The 24,414-nt window shown below is 38.8% G+C and overlaps 1 protein-coding gene across 10 annotated transcripts in view; it reads left to right on the top strand.

Moving 5' to 3' along the window:
- Positions 1–4,707: 4,707 nt before the first annotated feature.
- The window catches only part of CCDC15 (coiled-coil domain containing 15), a 73,015-nt gene continuing 53,308 nt past the window's right edge, over positions 4,708–24,414 (top strand). For 5 of the 10 annotated variants that reach the window (XM_016122634.2, XM_016122636.2, XM_016122638.2 and 2 more), the window contains exons 1-4: positions 13,043–13,264; positions 13,636–13,818; positions 15,771–15,920; positions 22,590–22,781. In XM_016122634.2, coding sequence (XP_015978120.2) covers positions 13,651–13,818; positions 15,771–15,920; positions 22,590–22,781 — 510 coding nt within the window. In that variant the 5' untranslated portion in view covers positions 13,043–13,264; positions 13,636–13,650. Of the gene's footprint in view, positions 5,291–13,041; positions 13,350–13,635; positions 13,819–15,770; positions 15,921–22,589; positions 22,782–24,414 lie in introns of those variants that run through there. The other 5 variants (XM_016122631.2, XM_016122635.2, XM_016122632.2 and 2 more) reach the window with 4 other exon arrangements.

Below are 24,414 nucleotides of genomic sequence, written 5' to 3' on the forward strand. Positions count from 1 at the left end.
TCACATCTTTGTGTCTATGACTTTTTCCTAGACAGCTCAAGGCATTTGTCTGCCTCTGGAAGAGTTTATGTCGTTTCTGCAAGTAACAATGGAAAAGAGAAACTCAGCATTCAGCTTCCGGCATCTAAAATAGTATTTAAGAGTCAGTAGCAAGATGAAAGCTTTGAAAACCAAGTCCGAGGGGACAAAAGGATATTGTAATTTCTTTTATCTACCCCTTTGATGTATCTCGGATCAGCCTGTGGACTGAATCAGAGAGTTCTTCCACAGGACTATAGACAAGTGGCTTCTTTTGTCTGTGATGACTAGGCCTTGAGGCCTATTGTCTGAGGCTACAAGGAGGATATGATGTTTGGGAAATAGTATCCTTTTTTTAGCTTGAAAATTATGGAAAGAAATATGTGATAGTGGGAGACCTAAGGAAGATGTAAATTCTCAATATCCCCCTTCCCCGGTCTTAGAAATAAACCTTAGGACCTTTATACCCATGCAGAACATGCAAGTGCCTGAAAGTGCCCACAAGCTCCCTTGAGAGACTCAGAGATGTTGAGAGGGTAAGAACTGACAGAAGGCTGACAGAAGGATGACAGAGAGCGAAGTACAGGCAACGAACGGCAGGAGCCACCAGCTGCCCTGGTGGGAGTCAGGTATGCATCTCATCAGACCAGGAAACAATCCAGACTTCATGCAGAGGCCAGCGGGAATCCTGAGAAGACCACGTAGGTCTGTGGACACTGTCTCCCTTTGTTGTCACAAGGTCACTGAAGGCATACCACCTACATTCACCTCAACTCTTCTTAGAGAGGAGCTGGGTTGGGGGAGGAAACTGAGTTGGGGGAGGAAACTGGATTGAGCAATTACCAGAGTTGTCCAAACGAGACTCGTTGGTCAGACTGAACTTCTCATTTCATTTTCCTCTGATGCCTTGGGGGTGAGAGGCTCACGGGAGGATCACAGCCACTGCAAAGTCACAAAGGCACTACAGTTCTTTTGCCCATCTGAGTGTAGAAGGGGCAATTTTGCAATTTTGCTTCGGGTCTTTTTAATATGAGTAGACCTGTAGAAGCTTATATCATCTGCTTATGTGCCTTTGTCTCCAAATGAGCAGAGAACTCTTTGATTGAAAGTCTGTGTCTTTCTGGTAGACCTTACTCTGTAGCTCTACTGCCTAATATAGGGTGGGATACATAGTAGGTAATCAACAGATAGTTGCTGAACATTGAATGGATGAGAACTCGAGGGGGCTTCTCAAGAATAAATAACATGGATAGATGTCCTTTACAGGTATAAATGAATAAAATAACAGACTGCTGTGAGAGGGAGCTGGGGCAAAGGAGTGGGAGCAGGGAGGGTGCCAAATAATGACTGCTGATGTCAGACCAGTTTGTGAACACACATAAAGCACCCCTTTGTGAATTTCCAGAAATAACGGAGATTCAGTTTAAGGGGGCCACTGATCCAATAGGCAATAGGCAATTGGATTACAGAGAAATAAGGTAATAGTTAAGCCAGCTTGTTCTCGTCAGTAACACATAATATTTCTCTCGACTGTCATAGCTTACCTTGTTTTATCTTTTCATGTGTTCTTTGTTTTTTAACCCCTGTGGGTATGTCTGTCCCATATAATTGTTGATAATGGGGGCTAGTGGCTTTTATTTTTAAGGACATCCTGATTATAAACATTACATTTCTTTAACTTCAATAGTATATTTATACTCGTCAGCCTGCATGCCCCACTCTGGATCAGAAAATGTGGTGACTGCAGCCTGTGAAATTCTCTGGGGCAGAAACGGTAACTCTTTCTTCTTATGGGTCTCCTTGCAGGGTCCAATTTTGAGCTCTGTATAATGTGACTGCTCAAAGAATGGGGTAGACAGACTGCTTGGCTGATGGCAGTAATGCCTGTGCTTAGCCAAGTGCCCCTTCCTCCTCTGAGTACTTCAACAGATGCATTTCTGAGGTCATTGTCCTCTTCTGAACAGCACAGGCCGCGCCTCTTGCCCTTTTGTTACAAACAGTTGCTTCAGGTCACTCCTCATTTGGCACCCCCTCTGGGACGTTGGGATCCCCACTCCTCACACCTGCATCCATGGTGGCCCTGGCCTGCTGAACTCAGACCTCTGTGCTGAGCACCCAGACATTCCCCTGCAGCTCAGAATGGAACCCTCACCCCACCACACACACACACACACACACACACACACACACACACACACACACACCCGCCAGCTTTAACTCAGATTCAAAAGTGTTCCATCCCTAGAAAGAAGGCAGCTAGTGATTTTGACTGCGTTACTACCCTATGCAGACCTCTATGGGAATCGGGGTAAGGGAAAGCTGGCTAAGGAGTATAAAAAGGAGCTCTGTCTTCAAAGAACTGAAGGTCTAGTAGAAGTGGCAGAGCAATCTCAAAACAACAGACTCACCTCGCAAGAAACATTTGAGATTACCTTGTCCTATTTCTTTATTTTTCAGATGATGAAATTGAGGGACAGAGAGGTTAAGCAATTTGCCCAGAGTTAAAGTGTTATTTAATGATGGGCCCAGAACTCCTAAAGTTACTTAATAGAGAGGCAAGAAGAGGTAAAACACACACGCGTACGTGTGTACACACACACACACACGCACGATATGTAAATAAGCACCAGTTTTTAAAACTCTACCATTAGATTTCAGAACATCCTCACCCACTTGTCCTGTCCTTTGTTTCCAGGCTCCAGGAAGAATGTTCTGGCACTGACAAAACACTACTAGAAAGGTTTTGGCTTTACTGCTACCATAACATCAGTGGTAAATTTTATATTTAGCATTTTTCCTTCCTTCTCTTCATTCACTTCCTATTATTAAGTCATATCTGTCCCCTTCATTAAACTGTAAATAATCTTTGGTAGCAGAATGTAAAGAAGAATCTTCCAACAAATTAGCACCCAAATTCTCTTACAGAGGGAATTGTCTTCAGCAAGAAAAATATCTAGATACACCACATGTAGCGGAAGGCAAGGCCTTAAGCATAAAGAGCCAAGGAATAAAAAGATAAACTGCTGTGCATTAGAAATAAGCAGGAATTTGGGAATGGGGAAAGAGCAGAGAGGAGAGAAATGAAGAAGGGGAGAGGTGATGAGAGAGCAACAGGGTTGGGGGAGCTGAAGAAAACTGAAGAACAGCTTGTACTGTTACATTGTAAAAACCCTCTTTCCTCTGTCTTCTGCAAAACTTGCAGAAAAGTTTTCTGCACACAAAGGCAGAATGGCTATGTGTTTCTAGCTGAGAGAATAAATATAGCAAAAGCGTTGGGATAGCCACTCCTTTGATTAGGTTATGTTACCTAATATAAGATCCAGACTTATCAGACCAGGGAGAGATTGTCCAGTTGATGAAATAAACTGTCATGCTGTGAAAAGGCCACATGGCAAAGAGTTGCTGGTGGCTTCTCGTTGCCGAGAGCAACTCTTAGCCAACTACTGGCAAGATAATAGGGACCACAGTTCTATAATCACAAGAAACAAAATTCTTGTAACAACCACATGAGCTTGGAAGAAGACCCTGAACCCCAGAAAGGAACTGCCACCTGCCAACACCTTAACCGAAGTCTGGTGAAACCCTGAGCAGAAGAGCCACTAAGCTGTGCCTGCACTCCTGACCCACAGAAACTGTAAGATAATGTATGTATGTTCTTTCAAGCTGCCAAATTTGTGACAATTTATTATGCAGCATAGAAAACTAATACAGATGAGAGAGAGAGAGAGAGAGAGAGAGAGAGAGAGAGAGAGAGAGAGAGAGAAAGAGAAAGAGAGTGTGTGTGTTTGAGATTCTATACTTTGAAAATAGCTGTAAAGAGTCATTAGGAGTTAGAGATGGTCCTGAGAACCAAGACCCTCAGAAATGTGGAGAAATATTGGTATCTTAGTTTGGGTTCCCCAGAAGGCAGACCCTGAAATAAGAAGTTAAATAGCTTATTCTAAAAAGGTGATCCTAGTAAAATCAGGTAGTATCTTGGGGAATGAGACATGGAAGGGAAATAAGCCAATCAAGTCTGCATATCAAGCAAATTATTAGCACAGGAAGCTAGAGCTTAATCCATTTGGGGAACTCTGGGAGATAATGAAGACTATGCCTCAGAGTTATCCCACCCAAGGGGTTAGCTGTCAGATGTAGGCTGAACACTGCTTCCGAGGAGTGAGGGGAGACTGCTGGCCTGACGCCCACAGAGGTGTCTTATCCTGACCTTCCTTCCTCTAATATCTCTCAGTGTGTGTGTGTATATGTGTGTGCACGTGTGTCCACATGTGTATGTACATGTGCGTGGTCCATATGCACATGTGTGTGCATTTGATGTATGTGTATGTGTTGCATGCATATGTGCACACATCTGTGTAAGCTACTCCTCACTTTACTCTGTCAGGCACTTTATTTGTTCATTTAATTCTCCCAATACTTCTTTTACGTAGAGTTTATAACCCCATTTTACAAACAAGAAAACCTAAAATTTCAAGAAGTTAGCCACTTGTTAAGGTCATATAGCTACCAAGTGGCAGAATTGACATTGGAAACCTGGGTTGACCACCAACAGAGCTTAGGCTTCTGGCCACCTCCCCCACTCCTCAGTGGGAAGCCTCCCTCCCTAACTCCTCAGTGGGAGGTCCCCCTCTGGTGTACAGTCTCAGGCCTGGCTAACCTTTTGCACACCCTGCGCCTACTCTCTGACTAAGCTGCACAATGGAAGGCGGCTTCTCCGCTTCCTCCTTGTACCTCCTATACTATTGCCGAAGTTATTTTCGATTCTTTGTTTCATTAACCATATGCGAAAGATGCCAAAATTGTCTCTGTCAGCAGTTCAATTTGTCAGGATGAAGAGAGAGGAAGGACTCAGGAGGCCAAGGCCCAGCCAGAGTTTGTAGAGCCGCAGCATTTCCTGGGAAACGAGGAATGTGTGAGGCTTTGTGCTCTGCGAGGAGGCAGAGCTTTGCTGCCCCAGCAGCCGCTGAACAAAAGGAAGATTAGCTAACTCTCTTTGGAAGAAACAAGCTTTATGTGGGCCTGGACAGTGAGGAATGGCCCGCCCCAAGGACATTTTTTTCTTTCCTTTTCCTTTTAAAGTTCTCCTAGGTAGCCCTACTCTGGCTCGCTGTAAGAAACATTAAATAGAAAGTGGAGATGGAGTCAATGGCTCTTCCTGCCTTCCCAGGGCCTTCATCCCGAATACTGGTTTTGCTGCCTGCAGCGAATTTCTGTAAATGTGAGGAGTCACTCAGAGGAAGAGAGTTCTGCAGAGATATGGTGTCTCAAAAAGGTATGGGTTTTTTTTTTTTTTTTTTTTTTTTTGGCAGAAATATGTGAGTGATCAAGGGTGGCATGGGGTCCTAGGTACATTTCCTTAAGGCAGAGAGGAGGTACTCCCATTTTCATACTGGACAGCTGAAAAACATAAAAGCATTTTATGCTGAGTAAATATTTAATTTCTGAATAGAATTCCCGCCCCCTCGGAAACTGAGAAGAACTCAGGCTTGTGTCCATGGCTGCTGAGCGTGCCCTATTCAGTAGCTCTCCAGAGGAACAAAGAGGAGAAATTAATTGGCCTTAAAGCTTTGGAAAGATCCAGCTTGCTGACCTATTTAAGATGCAGCGAGGACATTCTAGAGAACCTCTCTGGAGTTCTGTTCCTGTAAAACTTCAGTGCTCAAATAAAAACAGGTTGAAAAATCATGGGGAAGACATAAATTACCCCCAACTCATGAAAGGCTTCATTGTTTCCCTCCTGGATCCTCAGCTGGTGTCCTCCCACCAACCACATCCCAGGAAGGATTTCCTCCCATCCTCCCTCTTGCACCCGCCTCCAAAGGGGAGGCACAACAGAGGCACAGAACGAGAAATCAGCTAGCCAGCGTCTAATAATTGCCTTCTGTGTGAAGAGCACTCCATGTTCCAGACATCAGGAAGGGGAGTGGGATGTGGGAAAGGGGGAAAGTGGCACATTTGAAAGTAACGGAAGACACGATCCCCGTCTAGGTGCTTAAATGTAGCTGGGAAAACTGCATCTAAATCTATAAGTAAGCATGATTGGTAATGCATCGCCCCTTACAAATTGTCTTTTAAACTATTATTGTATTTAATCTTCTAACAACTCTATGTGGTAGGAATTTTTTTCCAAGGAGAAACGTGGAGCTCAGAGAGGTTGTTGTCCAAAATCCCACATTTGGTTAACTTTGTATAGTTCAGACGCAGTCTGTGCTGCTTGGTCATGTCCATACTATACTCCTAAAAGAAGTCACCTTCGATCAGGCCCAGAAGTAAAAGACAGAACAAAAAAGGAAGGCTCCAAGACAGGATGTGAAGTAAAGGATAAGGTGGGCAAAAAGACCATAAAAGAACAAAACTTAATCGGCAAGAGAAAAATTGGGCCCCAGTTGTGACTCTAGGGACACCAAGAAGATGAACTGTCACACTCAGGATTCAACATAGGGAGAAATAAAGTTTCTTAAAAAGAAGGGCTCAGCTAAGCTGCTAGGGAAGGTGGCCTTGAAGCCAGGGCAGAATTTTCACTTGTCATGATACTTAACGGGGTCCAGCCTTGTCTCGTTTATAGCTTCTTGCCAAAATTCTACACATTATAGCCCTCCAGGATTCTATACGTGGTTTGCTGCCCCAAAAGCTAAGGAATGTGATTTGTCAACTTTTTTGGGGTTGCAAGTGACAAAAATTTAACCTGAACAGTTTGAAGAGAAAAGGAGGAATCTCTTGCATTAAGTAGCACAATATTGGAGGGAGCTGGGGTAATTGGAAATTAGATGGTTAAAAGCCATCATGGTTATTACTCATCTCTCTCCCTTAGCTCCTGGTGTCAGCTTCATTTTTTCAAGCCTTCTTAACACTTTTTGATGAGGGCATTGGTTGCCAGACATAGAGTATCAGTGCTGTTCAATATAACTTCCTGCGATGATAGAAATGTTCTATATCTGTACTGTCAGGTGCAGTAGCTGTTAGCCACATGTGGCTATTGACACTTTAAGTGTGACGGGTAGGACTGAATAAATGAATTATAAATTTTAATTAATTTAAATTTAAATAGCAACATGTGGCTTAGTGGTTAAAATATTGGACAATGTGGCTCATCATCTGGAGAGGAGAAGACTTTTATTGGGGCTAATTTAAAAATATCTTGGTGAAGGACTGTGGTTGGCCTAGCATAGGTCATGTGCACAGCTCTGGACCAATCTGATTACTATAGCCAGGAGAACAGAATACTGTCCCAGGCTGGATCATGAGCCTGGCCCCGCAGTCACAGGTGGGGTGATCTATTACCAGAAGGAATGGGAGAAAGGATGTTGGGTAGACAAATCAAAATCTTCTTTAAAAAAAATTAATTATTTTCTTTTATGGTGACATTGGTTAATGAAACCCATCTGTACACTTTAACAGTAAGGCATATATATGTATTTTTATACTGTGTGTTCACCTCCCATAGTTAGTTTTCTTTCTGTCACCACATATTTGACCCTCTCAAAATCTTCTAAAGGTGGAAGACATTACTTTTATCTTGATTCCCCCCCCCAAATTAGCAAGCATTTATTGAAAAACTATTTTATGTCATACATTTTACATGTATACCTTAAATCCTTCTCTTTCTCCTTCTCTCTCTCTCTCTCTCTCTCTCTCTCTCTCTCTCTCTCTCTCCCCCCCTCCCTCTTGCTTTCTCTCTCTCTCATACAAACCTTATATTCCCCCTGTATAAGAGATAAAGAAACAAAGATTCAGATTATAAGACTGCAGACAGTAAATTGCGCAGCCAGAATATAAATTCGAGTTTGTTTCTAAAGTATCTGTTCTCTGTAGTATAATATGCAGTCCTTAGAGATTTGGGATATAGAAAATGTGATGATTAATAGTGGTAATTTTAACAATCACAGTAGAACACACAAAAATGGCTAGTTTTCTCCAAATAGTTACACTGATACCCTGCTTTTAGTCTATAAAAACATTTTTAAATTCCTCTTTTGAAACTGCTTTTAAAGCCTCTGACACATTTTAAAAGTATCTTTAATGACTGTAATTTTTATACGTTAGGAGCATATTTTCTAAAACAGTTAAAAGTATTATGAATAATATAGTTAACAATTTGTAGATAGATAAATCATTTTTGCCCAAATTAGCTTTATGTAAAGGCAAAGTCTCTTACTTGAGTTGAGCTTCTTTGGCTTCAAAGAACAAATATCCCAGTGAAGCTACCATCAGAGGAGAGGCACATTGCATGGATCTGGAATTGGCGAGCTCAAACATTGAGGCAACTCTTGGAACCAATTTTTGTAGGTAGCTCTGAATCTTTCTGCTTATTCGCTTCATTTTCCAATCTTTACTGATTGATTCCCTCTATTTTGATCATTTCAGGGCTCTCAATGTTACAAACAATATAAAATCTAATGCAAATTGGCTCACATATTTCAAAAGTCTAGAGGTGAGGATAACCTTGAGAGTTAGCTTAATACAGAGAGGCTCAAAAGTGTTAACTGAGAATAGAAAGAAAGACTTTAAATTGTCATTAGACCATATCCTTTAAATGGGGCAGGTCTCTTTGATGGAAAGAAAAAGAATTTTGACACTAGGAGTTATATGGCCTGAGAGTTGTCAGTGCCTTAGTCTCTGAGACCTAGCAACACTTAGGGGGTGTTATAGCTGGGTTCTCCAGGAAGCAGACCCTGAGACAGAGTCTCATGTTCGGGATGTTTATCAGGCAGTGTGCTTGAGATTGACACCTATGGAAGAGAGGAGGAGGAAGGTGGAGTGGGTAAAGAAAAAAGTTGAGTTGTGATGCAGGCCAGCCTCAACCAACCCTACGGCGAACTCTGAAGCTGAAATGAAGGCCCATCAGAGTTGTTCCAAGTAAGGTAGAAATGGCTGGGCCTTTACATCCCCATGTCTATCAATCACTGGATGTGGCTGCTCCTCAAATGGAGAGCGAGGCAGCTCTCTGAAGGTGAGGTGGTTCCTAAAGGAGTAGACAGCTGAAGAGACCACAACACTTCCAACAGCTGAGCCAACAAGTTCTTTCTTGAAGGGGGATCTGAGAAGTGAATCTCTGTGTCCATCCTAGATGAGTATTTGGTAATGTGGAGAGACACTGAGACTCCTATGTTAACTGTTTAATCACCCACTGAGAGAAAGGAAAAAAGACTTCTGCATTCACGATAAAAACAGAATCTTTTGCAAAGATTGGTACAGCAGATGTTGCTGAGACTACTGGGCTTCATTGGAGCAATTGCTATTGGCGCCATTTACAATGAATATGCTACAAAGACTTGGTCTGCATAGGTGAGCAGAAGAACCCTCAGCAATTACAAGTTTATTTTGAGAGGTGAATAAAGAAGAAAAAGAACAAAGGACAGTGCGATGGTCTGCTTTCAGGGAATAGCCCAGAACATTGGTTAGCCCTGAGAAATCCAACTCAAACTTGGGGAAAAGAATGAAAGTGGGCATGACTCAGCAGCTTGAGGTTGAGTTCCCAATATCCAGACCCCATGAGAGTGGGAACAGGCAGATTTTGACCTCTCTGGAAGTTTTTCTTAGGATAGGCCCTTAGGGATAAACAGATTATCAACTTTTCTAATTTGTTACAGGTGTGGGTCAGTCAGCCACAAATAGACCGTCAGCCACAAATAGCAGATTGCCCTGTGGTACTCATCAAACAATAGGTTCTGTGTGGAGTAGACTGCTGCCAGAGGCCCAGGCTTGGTGCTTTGTGCAGAGGTGGCCAGGGATCCCACAGCCACGTATGTCAGAAGTTACCCTGCTCTGATGACAAGGGACCTGGAGCAGGGCCTCAAGACTCTAGTGCCAGCAATACTCATTCCTTTATATTTCTGAAGAGAGAGACATTTCTAAGCAAACAGTTCCCTTGCTGAGAAACCAACTCAGGCCATATAGAAGATAAGCCTTGGTTGGAGGTAGAATGGGTTTCCTTCTTGCTACTTGGTTACTCAGCGCTATTTATAAACCATTCTCCCTCCTTTTTCTGAGCTTTGCCCCTCACTTTGAATCTAATATTGTTAGACCATATCACTCACTACTTTCCAAGTTATATTCACTTATCAACTTCCAGGTCTTTCCCTGAAATTCCTTGAAGATTATTGCTCCTCACTCCCGCCAACACTATTCTTGTCATATATTTTGGTGGTTTCAATAACCTTAGACATAATCCATCCAATGCTCTGGCCCCTCATTTCTGTGACTTCTTCAGTGATCTTGTTCTTTAACCCACCTAAGCACTCTCTCCTTTGGTTGAACCATAGACTTTGACAGTACCTATATCTGCAGCCCCTCCATACTCTCTCAGTTTCAAGAATTCCACTCCCAATCACCACCTCTTATCTTTTCAGTGCATTCTTTCTGGTATCCTGCTCTAACAAACCTTAGACCTCCCACTGTAACCTACAATCTCTTGATCCTAAAAACTTTAACTTTACAATGTTCCGTACCTCCCATTTATCTTCTCTTCCCATGTTACCTATCTTAAATTTTTTAGTCAGTTATTCAATTACTCTTTTGCATTAATTTTTGATTTCTTTGCCCCTTTCTTGCTTGATAGTAATATTTTGGCAAAATCTCAACCCCTATTGAAATTAAATACTTCACCTACTTTATGCCTGTAACTATGCAATTGAAGAAAAACACTGAACCATGCTGACTGGTACCATTTTAAATTTATAATCATAAACCTCGCATGGGTCCTTAAGGCCATCTGGCAATTGCATGTGTCCCTAGTTCATACTTCTACTCTTCTGGACAACTATTTTATACTTTATCTTCCTTTCTCAAACCTCCAACATCTTTTCATCTACTTTGTTAATTGATGGTCTTGCTTCTTATTTGTATTAGTTTTCTCGTGCTGTGTAACAAATTACTCCAAAATTTAGCATCTTAAACGACAAACATTATCTCACACAGGGATCAGGTTTCTGGCTGGGTAGTTTGGCTTAGGTTCTCTTATGAGGTTGCAGTCAAGTTGTTTTGGCCAAAACTACAGTCTCTGAAGACTTGATTGGGGCTGAAGGATCCACTTTCAAGATCATTCCATAGGGTCGTTGGCAGGAGGTTTCAGTTTTTTGCTATGTGAGCCTTTTTATAGGACCGCTCGTGACATAAATGACTTCCCCCAGAGTGAATGATCTGAGACAAAGAGCGAGAGCAAGAGCGAGCGAGAGGGAGGACACAGCATTTTTTATAACCTAACCTTCGAAGTGATATACCATCACTTCTGCCATAATCTGTTGGTCATGCAGAACAACCGTGGTACAGCGTGAGAGGAGACTACACAAGGGTGTGAATCCCAGGAAGCGAGGATCATTAGAGGCCATTTTGTAGGTTGGCTACAATACTATTTTACATTAAAAAAAAAATAGAGCAATCAGGAAAGAACTTCCACAAGTTCCCACCACCATATTATCCAATTACCAATTATATTCTATTTTTAAAGCTATTGTTATGAAGAACTGCCCCTCTTGCAATCTAAGGCCAAAACCTCCACCTATTCACTAGATCTCATTTCTTTTTGCCCAGTTAAGAACATAGATGCAAAACTTCTCCCATCTCTCTCCTGCATTGTCAGTTTTCACTAGTCTACTGGGTAATTCCCATCAACAAAAAAGCGTGCTGCAATCTTAAAGAAAAGAACCCTCTTATGATCCTACCTCTCCTGTCAGGTACCCATTTCTCTGTGTCCATTTACAACAAAAGTCATCGAAAGAGTTAACAAAAATTGTTGTCTCCAATTCCTCCTCCCCTCTCTTAGGTCTATAACTACTCCAAACACACTGCTCTTTTAAAAGTGATTAATGAAGAAATATAATCAAGTATTATGCAATAGTATTTAGCACAACATTTTTATAACAAAATTGTTTGCATCGTAAGAAGAAAATTAAGGATATAAGTAAATGAATTATGGCAAATTATTGGACAGATAAATATCATGATAATTTACTAAAAATTCCTACATGTAATATCTTGCCTTTTTAAAAACAATTTGTGTGAATAAAAATAATGATTTAATTACATTTTTGCAATGGTCGTATATGCTTATTGTAGAAAGCTTATAAAATACAGTATTGTAAAACAAAGTAGTAAATCACCCATAGTCCACCACAGAGTGATATCCAATACGGGGTTCCTAGTTCTATCATGCTCTGTTTTAAAAAAATGACATAGTTCTTTACCTTTATAATGTACTTCCTATTACTATGTTGCCATACAAATAAGTTCCATAGTCAGAGTGCCTGGGTTTAAATCCCAGCTAATCCCATATGTGCTGGAAAGTAACTCAGTGAAGCCTTTTCTGGTTCTCCCACCTAAAACTTCATGTCTGCTTCACTCAACATACTCTTCTTTATCCTTTTTCTGCTTTTATTTTACAGTGCTCATCAGCATCGCACATATTTATTTATTCATGTGTTTATTTGGTTACCCCTAGTTATATTGTAAATTCCATGAGCAAGGGATATTTGTTTTGTCCAGTTTATACTTCCAGTGCCTAGAGCATATAAAAAGCTCTCAATGACATGTTAAATGAACGAATGATCGGATATTTCGTAGGGATAATGAAATGCCCGGATCATAAAAAGAGTTTAGAGCAGGGAGGGAGATCACTCACGAAGCTGTGATGTTCTATTACAGAAATACATATGAAATTGCATTGTAAATGTAACGAGGTGTACAAAGGATCGGTGTGACTTATTCCATGAGGAAGTCCTGCCAGGCCCGTATTCTTCCTACTTTTCCCTGTGCTTCCTCAATTAAGGCACAGCCCTTTATCTAGAGGGTTTGGGACGGTCTTTGTGCTGGGACTACAGCGCGCGTCAGCTGACCCCTCAGCCAGCCACGCCTAGGCTGGAACAATACCCAGCGGTCCCGCGCACCCAACCTTTCCCGCCGGGTTCCCCGCGCTCTCACGAGCGCCGCCCCCTCAGCGAGACAGGAAGCGAGAGCGACGGACTCCGGGGCCCAAACCCCGCCCCTCACGCCTGCCGAGCCCCGGAAGGGGCGGAGACGGAGGGGCGGGGCGGGGCGGCCCCTCCGAAAGTGGCGGTTTGCTGTAGGCAGTTAAGGTATTATCCGGAGTAGTTTGAGTCTGACGAACTGCGATTGGATACTCGACTGGTGCTCCCTCAGCAGGAGTGGGACCCCGAGGCCTCAAACGGGCTGCTATCTGTCCCAGGACACCTTCGTTCATCGCTTCCCCCATAGTCGGATACCGATTACTTGGACTCCGACTCAGACCCAGGTTCCCACCCCTGCTCTTCCAGCCCCCTTTTTCTCTGGCCGCTGCGGCTGGTCCTCCCTGTCTCACCTCGCTGTGCCACCACAGGGTACAGTCCTCGTTCCCTCATTCTGAACCTTGTGTCTCTTCCCATTCATTCTCATTCCTTCTAGAAGGCAGTATTTAAGCATTTTCTTCCCCTTGGTTTCTTCTCGCTTCCCTTCTTTCCTCTTTCTCTCCTTTTCCTCCTGAATCCTGGTTCTTTCACTGCCTGTCAGGCTACTGCCTCCTTCAAGGCTTCTGTCCTCTTCAGGAAACTGCGGCTCCCGTGTTTGGTGGTTAAACCTTTAAAGCGGTCGTTCGAAGATTTTAAGCTTTTCCTTTCTCCTTACCAGGAGTCATCAGGAAGTATGGCCCCCCACAAGAAGTCTCGAAATACCTCAGAGTTGCCTCTGGCTTTAAACCCCTTGAAGAGCAAGGACGTGTTAGCAGTGTTGGCCGAGAGGAACCAGGCTATAGTACCAGTTGGGGCATGGGTGGAACCTGCCTCGCCACGTAGTTCGGAAATACCAGCATATGTGAGTGTCAGTTTGAACCAAAATGGTGGAGTTCCTATTCCATCTTTCTTTTTATTAGCCTTCTCTGATGCTTAGATAAAGATGAACAATCTGGAGATGCCGTTTCTCTTCTGTCATAAATATATTCTTGCATTAACATTATAGAACAACCATGTATGGATTGGCCCAAATTAACATATATGTATATAGTTCACTTTACTTCACAAACTCTTGATTGCTTGCCATGCACAAGACATAAGCACTGTTTATGTCTCCCAGACATCCTACTATGTAGTCAAGATGACAGTTGCCACGTTTCATGTTAACTAATTTATTGCTTAAATTTTTTAATAAGTTTGGTAATGGAGATTCAGGCAAAGTACAGTAAGGGAATAAAGGAGAAAGAAAATTCTGACTGGATTCTGAGAAAGCTGAACTATAAATTCCATGAGGACAGAGACCTTTATGTTCTGTTTGTTTCTGTCCTGATTTACAGTAGGCCTTCAGGAAATATTTGTTGAATGAATGAATGAACGAATGAGGAAATATAGTCTGTGTTGGACCTTAAAGAATGGATACGCTGTAAGTACAGATGGTAGGGAGGACTATATCAGATGAAGGGAAATGTGCAGTTTACATGGTAACGCTCATATATACTAATTAACACATGAGGACGTTTTTGAAAGAAGATTTTTATAGTCTTTTGCAAACTGTTCCACTTAGCTATTTGTTCGAATTTTATTGTGGCACTTAGCACCATATATTCATACTAAGTTATTTACATATCTCCTTTTCCTGATGGAGTGTGAGCTCCTAGAGCACAGGGGGAATAAATCTTACTTATCATCACATCTGCACCTTTATCTTAGTGCCTAATAAATATGGGTATTTGGTAAATATTTAAGGAAGGCACAAAATGTGTGAAGGTCCAATGAATGTATAGACAGGGTGCTGAACATGAGGTGAAAGGTATTGAGATATGTTTACTTCATGGTCCTTGATCTCAGAGAAGAAATGAGATATGTTTAAAGTACATGTTAAATAGCATTGCAGTGTTGTATCTTCATTTATTTTATTTACGTTTATATGTATGTATGTATGTATGTATGCACATATTCATTTATTTATTCCTCTTCTGCCTATTTCCAGAAAGGATTTTAAGAGTTTAGGTAGTATATGATTATGTGCTAAGACTACAGTATTTAAAGAAGAATGATATAACTTTGTGAATACTGATCAGGAATGCAAATAGGATAAAATGTTCCCAATTGTTTAGAATGTTTTGGAATTGAGCGTTATGTAAATACCGAGTACCTTTATATTCATGGCTCTGTGTTATATACTCTAGAGGAAACAAAGGAGAATTAAATACATTTCCTGCCCTCAAAGAGTTCATAATCTAATGGAAGAATCAAGAAATACTGTACTCAATTGATGTTAATCAGAGAGCTCAGAGGAAGAAAGGAGGTAGATATTAGGCAGTCTTGAAGACTGAGTAGGCCTTTAGTAGATGAAGATGACAGGAAAGCATGTTTGGTTAAAATGGAGTGTAATTCAGAATATGAAGGCATTTTAAAGTAGGACACATTTGGTGAGTGGTGAATGATCTGGTGTATCTGGACTGTTTTACCCATTTTAGAAAATATGTAACAAGATAGATATGAATTGTTTCATTAAAAATTAATGAAGATACCATTGTTTTCAGTTCAATGAAAAATTTTTGATTTGAGAACTCACAAATTTCAGTTTTTAGTTTGTGATTTGCTTTAAGTTCTTGGTACTCACTAGAGAGTAGCTATGTCTAGATTATCAACTCTGAACTCCTGTGATTTCCTTACTCTACTGGGAATTTTGGATTACAGAACTGAATTAGTTTTTCAGAATTGTTTCCTGACTGCTTTGTGTTTATAACAGAGCCCTAATGGGAAAAACTGTTGACATTTAAGTTCATTTTCTATCTTTCATCTTTAAAGACTTCAGCATATATGATTGAAGAAGAAGTAAAGGAACAGCTAAGAAAAAAACAAGAAGCTTTGAAGCATTTTCAGAAACAAGTCAAACACCGAGTAAACCAACAGATTAGGCTGAGAAAACAGAAACAGCTTCAGAAGTCTTATGAAGCAGTAAGTTCAAAGGGAGCCTGAGTAAAGAGTGAATGGAAAGTGTGTGTTATGAGATAAACTATTAGGCAGTAACAGAATCACTTTATTTTGATTTCATGCTTTGTGTAATCTGATTTGCTGGCGAGGACAGTAGAGTTGTATGTTGAGAGACTCTTCTATTCCTGTGTTGTTCTGATTTATTTTTCACTTTTACTAGTTAAAAACAATGTTGAGATTTTTGGATTCAGATTTGAGTTTGAATTCTGGCTTATGCTGTTTTTAAAAATTAAATGTATTGAGGTAATGTAGGTTAATATATAAATTTCAGGTGTACATTATAATTCAGTATCTGTATACTCTATTGCATGTTCACCATCCAAAATCTCGTTTTCTTCTGTCATCATTATTTGACCCTCTATCCATTTTGTCTTTTCCTTCTGGTAATCACCATTTTGTTGTCTGTTATCTAAGAGTTTGTTTTGTTTGTTTTGTTAGATCATTTGTTACTTTTTAGTTTGATATTCCACATATGAGTGAAATCATATGGTTTTTGTCCTTTTCCTTCTGACCTATTTCACTTAGTATAATACCCTTGAGATCTATCCATGTTGCCAAAAATGGCATATTTCTTTTTTTTTTTTTATGGCTGAATAATATTCCCTTGTATATATCTACCATGTCTTCTTTATCCATTTATCCATTGATGTACACTTACGTCGTTTCCGTATCTTGGCTATTGTAAATAATGCTCCAATAAACCTGGGGATATATACATCTTCATGAATTAGTGTTTTCATATTTTTCAGGTAAATACCAAGAAGAGGAATTGCTGGGTCATATGGTAGTTCTATTCTTAATTTTTAAAGGAAACTCCATACTGTTTTGCAAAGTGGCTGCACAATTTACATTACCACCAACAGTGTACAAGGATTCTCTTTTTTCCACATCCTCTCTAACACTTGTTATTTCTTATTTTTTTAATAATAGCCAGTTTAACAGATGTGAGGTGATGTCTCATTGTGGTTTTGATTAGCATTTCTCTAATAACTAGTGATGTTGAACATTTTTTCATGTGTCTGTTGGCCATCTGAATGTCTTCCTTGGAAAAATGTCTATTCAGATCTTCTGCCCAGCTTTTAGTCAGATTTTTTGTTTTTCTCTTGTTAAGTTGTCTAAGTTCTTTACCTACTTTGGATATTAACCCCATTTTGGAAGTATCATTTGCAAATATCTTCTCCCAGTTGGTTGCCTTTTTGTTTTGTTAATGATTTCTCTTGCTATGCAGAAGTTTTTTGGTTTGATGTGGTCCTATTTGTTTGTTTTTGTTTTTGGAGTCAAATTCACAAAAACACCTCTGAGACTAGTGTCCAGAAGCTTAGTGCCTATGTTTTCTTCTATGTATTCTTTCAGGTCTTACAGTCAAGTCTATAATTGATTTTTGAGTTAATTTTTGTGTATGGTATAAGATAGTGGTCTGGTTTCTTTTTTTCTTCTTCTTTTTTTTTTTTTTTTTTTGCATACAGCTGTCCAGTTTTCCCAACATAATTTATTGAAGAGACTTTCCTTTCTCCATTGTATTCCCTTGGCTCCTTTGTTGTAAATTAGTTGTGTATATGTGTGTGAGTTTATTTCTGGGTTTTCAATTCTGTTCTATTGGTCCATGTGCCTGTTTTTTTTTCCAGTACCATACTGTTTTGATTACTATAGCTTTGTAGTATAGTTTGCAGTTGGGGAGTGTGATACCTCCAGCTTTGTGATTTTTCCCCTCAGGATTGCTTTAGCTATTCAGGGTATTTTGTGGTTCCACACAAATTTTAGGATTTTTTGTTCTGTTTCTGTGAAAAGTGCCATTGAGATTTTGATAAGGATTGCATTGAATGTATCGGTCGCTTTAAGTAATATGGACATTTTAACTGTTAATTCTTCCAATCCATAAACGTGGAATATCTTTCCATCTCTTTGTGTCTTCTTCAATTTCTTTCAACAGTGTCTAATAGTTTTCAGTGTACAGGTCTTTAACCTCCTTTGTTAAATTTATTCCTTGATATTTTATTCTTTTTGTTGTGATTATAAATGACACTGTTTTCTTCATTTCTCTTTCTGATATTTCGTTGTTAGTATATAGAAATGCAACAGATTTTTGTATACTGATTTTTTTTATCTTGCAACTTCACTATATTAATTTATTATTTCTAATAATAAATATAATAATAATAATAATAGTTTGTTGGAGTCTTTAGGGTTTTCTATCTATAAAATCATGTCATTGCAAATAGTGACAGTTTTACTTCTTCCATTTCAATTTGGATGTTTTTTATTTCTTTTTCTTGTGTAATTGCTCTGGCTAGGAATTCTAGTAGTATGTTGGATAATAAGCGAGAGTGGGCATTTTATCTTGGTCCCAAACTTAGAAGAAAAGCTTTTAGCTTTTTACCCTTGAGTCTGACTTTAGCTATGGGTTTGTTATATATAGCCTTTATTATGTTTAGGTACTTTACTCCTATACCCATTTTTTTGAGAGTTTTTATCATAAATGTATGTTGTAAAGCTATAATATTCATTTTTCTCTGTATCTTTTGATTTATTCAGATGCTTTTTCTGCATCTCCTAAGATAATCATATGATTTTTATCCTTTATTTTGTTAATGTAGTGTAGCACATTGATCGATTTGCAGATGTTGCATCCCTGGAATGAATCCCATTTGATCATGGTATATGATCCTTTAAATATATTATATTCAATTTGCTAGTATTTTGGTGAGGAATTTTTCCCTCTGTGTTCATCAGAGATATTGGCCTGTAATTTTCCTTTTCTTGTGTTGTCCTTGCCTGGTTTTGGTCTCAGGGTAATGTTGGCCTGGTAAAATGAGTTAGGAAGCATTCCCTTTCATATTTTCGAACAGTTTGAGAAGGATAGATACTAAACCTTTGAATGTTTGGCTTCACCAGTGGAGCCATCTGGTCCTGGACCTTTGTTTTTTGGGAGGTTTTTGATTACTGTTTTAATTTACTTACTAGTGATCAGTCTATTCATGTTTTCTAGTTCTTCATAATTCAGTCTAGGAAGGTTGTATGCTTCTAAGAATTTGTCCATTTCTTCTAGGTTGTCCAATTTGGTGATGTTTAGCCTTTCTTAATATTCTTGTGTAGTCTTTTGTGTTAATGTGGTATCCTTTGTAACTTCTCTTTTCCGATTTTATTTATTTGAGTCTTTCTTTTTTCCTTGGTGAGTATAGCTAGAGTTTTGTCAATTTTGTTTATCTTTTCAAAGAACCAGCTCTTTGTTTCATTAATTTTTCTGTTGTCTTTTTATTCTGCATTTCATTTATTTGTGCTCTCATTTTATTATTTTCTTTTTTCTACTGACTTTGGGCTTTCTTCTTCTTTTTCTAGTTCCTTAAGGTGTAATGTTAGATTGTTTGAAATTTTTTTTGTTTCGTAAGGCCTGCAATGCTGTAAACTTCTCTTAGTGTTGCTTTTGCTGCATTCCAAAAATTTCAGTGTGTCATATTTTCACTTTTCTCTGTGTCTTTTGCTTTTTTCTTTTATTTCTTCTTTAACCCAATAGTTCTTCATTAGCATGTTGCTTAATCTTCACATAATTGTGGTTTTTCCAGCATTCTTCTTGTAGTCGATTTCTAGTTTCATAACATTATGGTCGTAAAAGATGCTTGATATAATTTCAGTCTTCCTAAATTTGTTGAGACAGGTTTTATTTCTGAACATATGGTCTGTCTTTGAGAATGTTGCGTATGTACAGAATGTATATTTTGTTATTTCGTATGGAAAGTTCTATAAATAAATATCTATTTAGTCCCTCTGGTCTACTGTGTCACTGAAAACTGATATTTCCTTATTGGCTTTCTATTTGGATGATCTATCCATTCCTGTCAATGGGGCATTCAAGTCCTGTACTATAATTCTACTTTTGTCAGTTTCTCCCTATTGGTCTGTTAGTAATTGCATTATATATTTTGGTGCTACTAGGTTGGGTGCATATATAAGAATAAATGTTATGTCTTCTTGATGGGTTTTGCCCTTTATCATTATAAAATGTCCATCTTTGTCTCTCGTGACCTTTATTTGTCTTGAAATCTATTTCGTCTGATATAAATACAACTACACTTGCTTTTCTCTAGATACCTTATAATTGGAGTATCATTTTCCATCTCTTCACTTTGAGCCTGTGTTTGTCTTTGGAGCTGAAATGGGTCTCTTGATGGCAATTTATAGTCCGTTTTTGTTTTTTAATCCATTCAGCTACTCTGCCTTTTGATTGGTGAGTTCAGTCCATTTATATTTATGGTGATTATTGATATATGAGGACTTTTGCAGCCATTTTATCTTTTGTTTTCTGGTTGCTCTGTATTTCCAGTATTTCTTTCCCTTTGCTTCTGTCTGCTATTTTAATTTGGGGTTTTCTATGATGTTTTTCTCCATTTCCTCTTTTTCTATGTTTCATGTTTCAACTGTTTTTTAAATTTTTTTATTATTTTTATTTTTATTTTTTTGTGGCTACTGTAAGGTTTGTGTAAAATATTTTATAGATAAAATAGTTCTTTTTCTTCTGATTGCATCTTATCTTAATTTGCCTATACATGTTCATTTCTTCTCCAATTTTATGTTTTTGTTGTCACAAATTATTCCTTTTTATGTTGTGTGTTTGTTACCAAATTGCAGTAGCTATAGTTATTTTTAATGTTGTCCCTTCCCTCTTTTAACTTTTATGCTATAATTGTTTAATATCCTTTTCTGAAATAGAGTTGGAATTTCCCGCTTCTGTCTGTCTCTCTGGGAAAGCCTTTATTTCTCCTTTATATCTAAAGGATAACTTTGCTGGATATATTATTCAAGGCCGGTGGTTTACCTCATTCAATATTTTTGATATATCATGCTACTCTCTCTTGGTCTATAAAGTTTCTACTGAGGAATCTGATGAAAATCTGTAGGGGGTTCCTTGTAGGATACTGTCTTTTTTAACTTCTGACTGTTTTAATATAATGTGTCTTGGAGAAGGTGATTTTGCATTGAGATAATTAGGTGTTCTGTTAGCTTCTTGTACTTGAATGTCCAGTTCCTTCCCTAGGTTTGGGAAGTTCGTAACAATGATTTCTTTGAATAGGCTCTCTGTTCCCTTCTCTCGTTCATCTCCTTCTGGGACACCCTAATGTTGCTCTTTCTAATGTTGATAGTTCTCATATAGTTCTTTCATTTTTTTTTTTCTTTTAACTTTTGGTTCTCTCTTTTTCCACCTGAATCATTTCTAGATTTCTATCTTTGAGCTTGCTAATTCTCTCTTCCATCTAACCTATTCTATTTCCAGTGCTTTCTAATGTGCTCTTTATCACATTTATTGTGTTCTTCAGCTCCAGAACTTCCGTTTAGTTCATTTTTACTTTCAGTCTCTTTGATAAAGTACTCCTTTTGTATATTAATCCAATCCCTGAGCTCCCTGAACTGCCTTGCCTTTCTGAGTTTTCTTATATTTCATTGAGTTTTTAAAAACTGCAATCTTGAGTTCTCTGTCATTTAAATCACAGTCTTCGTGTCTTTGAGTTTGGTTTATTGAGACTTCATTTTCTCTCTGAGCCACTTTGTTACCTTGGTTATTCCTGTTACTTGATAGGTTCTTCCTCTGCCTTCGCATTTAAGATAGTGAACTTTTTTTGTTTACTGTTTTGATTTTAGCAATTCAGCAGGTTGATAATTGGAGATCTTTCTTTTGCTTTCCAGTAGATGGTGCTGTAGCACAAGTTTTTGTTTCCTCTTACCTGCTTACTTGCTTTTCAGGGGTCATGGTGTCACTGTTGGTGTGGAAATTGACTCCTAGGTGACAGGATAGTGGGTGTACTACTATATAACCTACTGTAGCCAGGTTGCCTGGGTCTTGTGGCACCACCACCATGGTGGAGGGATGGGACAGGTAGGAGGGAGCTGCGTTCATGAGCCCATAGTGCTGCCCCCTTGTTTCTAATGGTTGCCAGCACCACTGTGATGTTAGACACATGTCCGTGGCTGCTATTGGGTCTCCCCGCAGTCGCAGTTGGGGGAGGGGGCTGGGGAAGGAGCCGGATTCTTGGCCACCATGCCGCTTCTGCCCCCCTTAACCTTTGTTGGGCTACAGTGTGGGCGGCTGCACTCCAACTTCTCCAGCCCTATTGCATTAGCTGAGGCTGGTGCAGCTGTAGAACTGTCTTTGTGGACACCATCTCTATCCTTCCCTCTATTCTGCCTCCCCTACCTGTTCTGATAAATGCACCTTCAGATGTACTGATGCGTGGATCTCTCAGGTGTGTTTGTGTGTTAAGCAGAGGAAACTTCATTGGTTTATAGATGTTTGACTTGTTGTAGATTTAAGGGGAAGTAAAAGGAAGTCATCTTACTCTGCTATGATGCTAACCTGGCTTATGTTATTTTGTTAGCTAAATGATCTCGGGCTAATTACTTATCTTCTCTGGATAGTAGCTTCTTCACCTATAAAATGGAGATATGATACTTGTCTCATAAGATTTGTGAGAATTAGATGAGATAATGTAATTTATTAGCGTATGGTAGCTGCCTGGTAAATGTTGGTTCTTTTTCTCTACCAACCCCCAACCCTGATCTTAAATCTTTTGGGGGGATTATAGGAATTATTTCACTGGAGTGAAACCTCAATAGACTCATCTCGCTGTTTCTTTCTTTGTGTAGGCAGAGAAAGAAGGTTCTATAGCTATGCACTCTTCAGACCCGGTACACTTAACTCCTAGAAGAACAAGTGTTTTTCCAAACAATTTGAATGCTGCTATTGAGAGTGCTAGGTTACCGCCTTCCCAGATGCTTGGGGGTGGAATAGAAGAGAGAGAGAATCAGAATCGATTACTCCAACAACAAGCCCAGGCTGTAAGTACATATTCATTTTATTTTATGTCTGTGATTTTTTTAGTTGTATGACATACCTAGGATATGAAGTGGAGATTAGGAGGAATCATGTTCAGCTTGTTTTTTATCACCTTTTTTTTACCTTTGTAAAGTGGGGAATGGTGGGATAATGTTTCTATATGTGTGTGTGTGTATTTAAATTTATATTTATTTTTGGTAAGACACTTTAGAATCATCTAATGTAAAGTACCAAAGTGTCAGAGTTCAAAACTTATTAGAAAGCGCTTTGGGTCAAAGAACAGATCTTCCCAGTTACACTGGAATTGTGTTGTGGGTAAGTTACTCTCAACTTTATAGTATGTGGACAGAAGTGATTCCTAACCTCTGTTACAAAAAGTTTCGAGATATATATGGGGCATTTCATTTGTTGATTTTTTGCTTTTTTCTGTCCTTTTATCTGATTCGCACAATAAATAGATTTATAGGTTAAATAATAATATAGAGAACTCAATTTACATATTCAGATTTTTTTTAAATGTAACTTTTATTTAATGATTCATTTTATATACCCGATATTTAAAAATTAACTACGGTGGGTTGATTCATCCACTCAAATCACTTGTTGCCATCCAATCAACTACCCCTTAGTGTGCCTGAGCTTTTGTCCAATTGATATCATATTTTTCAGCTCTACTTTGGGATTATTTTTCCTTTTATTACTTAAAAATGTATTCCCAGGGATAGTGAGAGGAGAGAAAAATGTGGTAAATGATGATTATAAGAAAAATAAAAGTTGTGTAACTGCTAATGTGCTTCGTTGAAAGTATGAAGGAAATCTGTGTTATTAGCATAAATAGGGAAAGGTTTACAAAAGCATATTTTATAATGAAAATTTAAAGTTATTTTTCTTTGTCCCAGACTATTACTTTTTCTTGTCATTCCTTTGTAGTCATTATTTTTGTAATCATTTTTGTATTTTTAAGATTTTGAACAATTTGTTGAGCAAATATTTATTGAACCAGGCACTGAATAACAACAAGGGATAGGACATGGACTAAGCCACATGCAGTCCTTACCTTCATGATGCTTGTAGCTATAAACTCCACTGTATTGAGGATTTTACTTTATCTGTATAATATATAAATAGAACACACTGGGATGCGTTCACAGATATTTGAATGTACTGTGTTTGTTAAATGTTGTAGGGATACTAGTGAAATGTGGAATAGGACCCTTTGCAGATTTATATGTACAAGGAGAAATACAAAGCAAATAGACCTCCAATCTATAAGAGATTACTATAGAGTAAATTTACTGTATTTGGTGATCAGGTTGTGCTATGGGAGTTCAAAATTTTTTAACTTCCATGGAAATAGTTGGGGAAGAACTCCTAAAAGAGGTAGAATTGAGCTGTATATTTTGAATTGGTAACCTGAATTGAATTGGTAAAGTCAAGAGAATTTTGAGATAGGAGGAACATTGAAAAGTCTAGAACATGTGACGGAACCTTTCTAATTAATAGTTTATAGAGGAAAATAACACAAAATGAGATTAGATAGGAGCAAATCAGGTTATGAAAACTCTTACATGTTACAAAATTTAAAAAAGTTTTTATACCCTGTTTTTTTCTTAAAAGAAGATGAGCTATTGAAGA

Source organism: Rousettus aegyptiacus, unplaced genomic scaffold (genome assembly GCF_014176215.1).
Source record: "Rousettus aegyptiacus isolate mRouAeg1 unplaced genomic scaffold, mRouAeg1.p scaffold_m13_p_5, whole genome shotgun sequence".
NCBI classification, from domain to species: domain Eukaryota; kingdom Metazoa; phylum Chordata; class Mammalia; order Chiroptera; family Pteropodidae; genus Rousettus; species Rousettus aegyptiacus.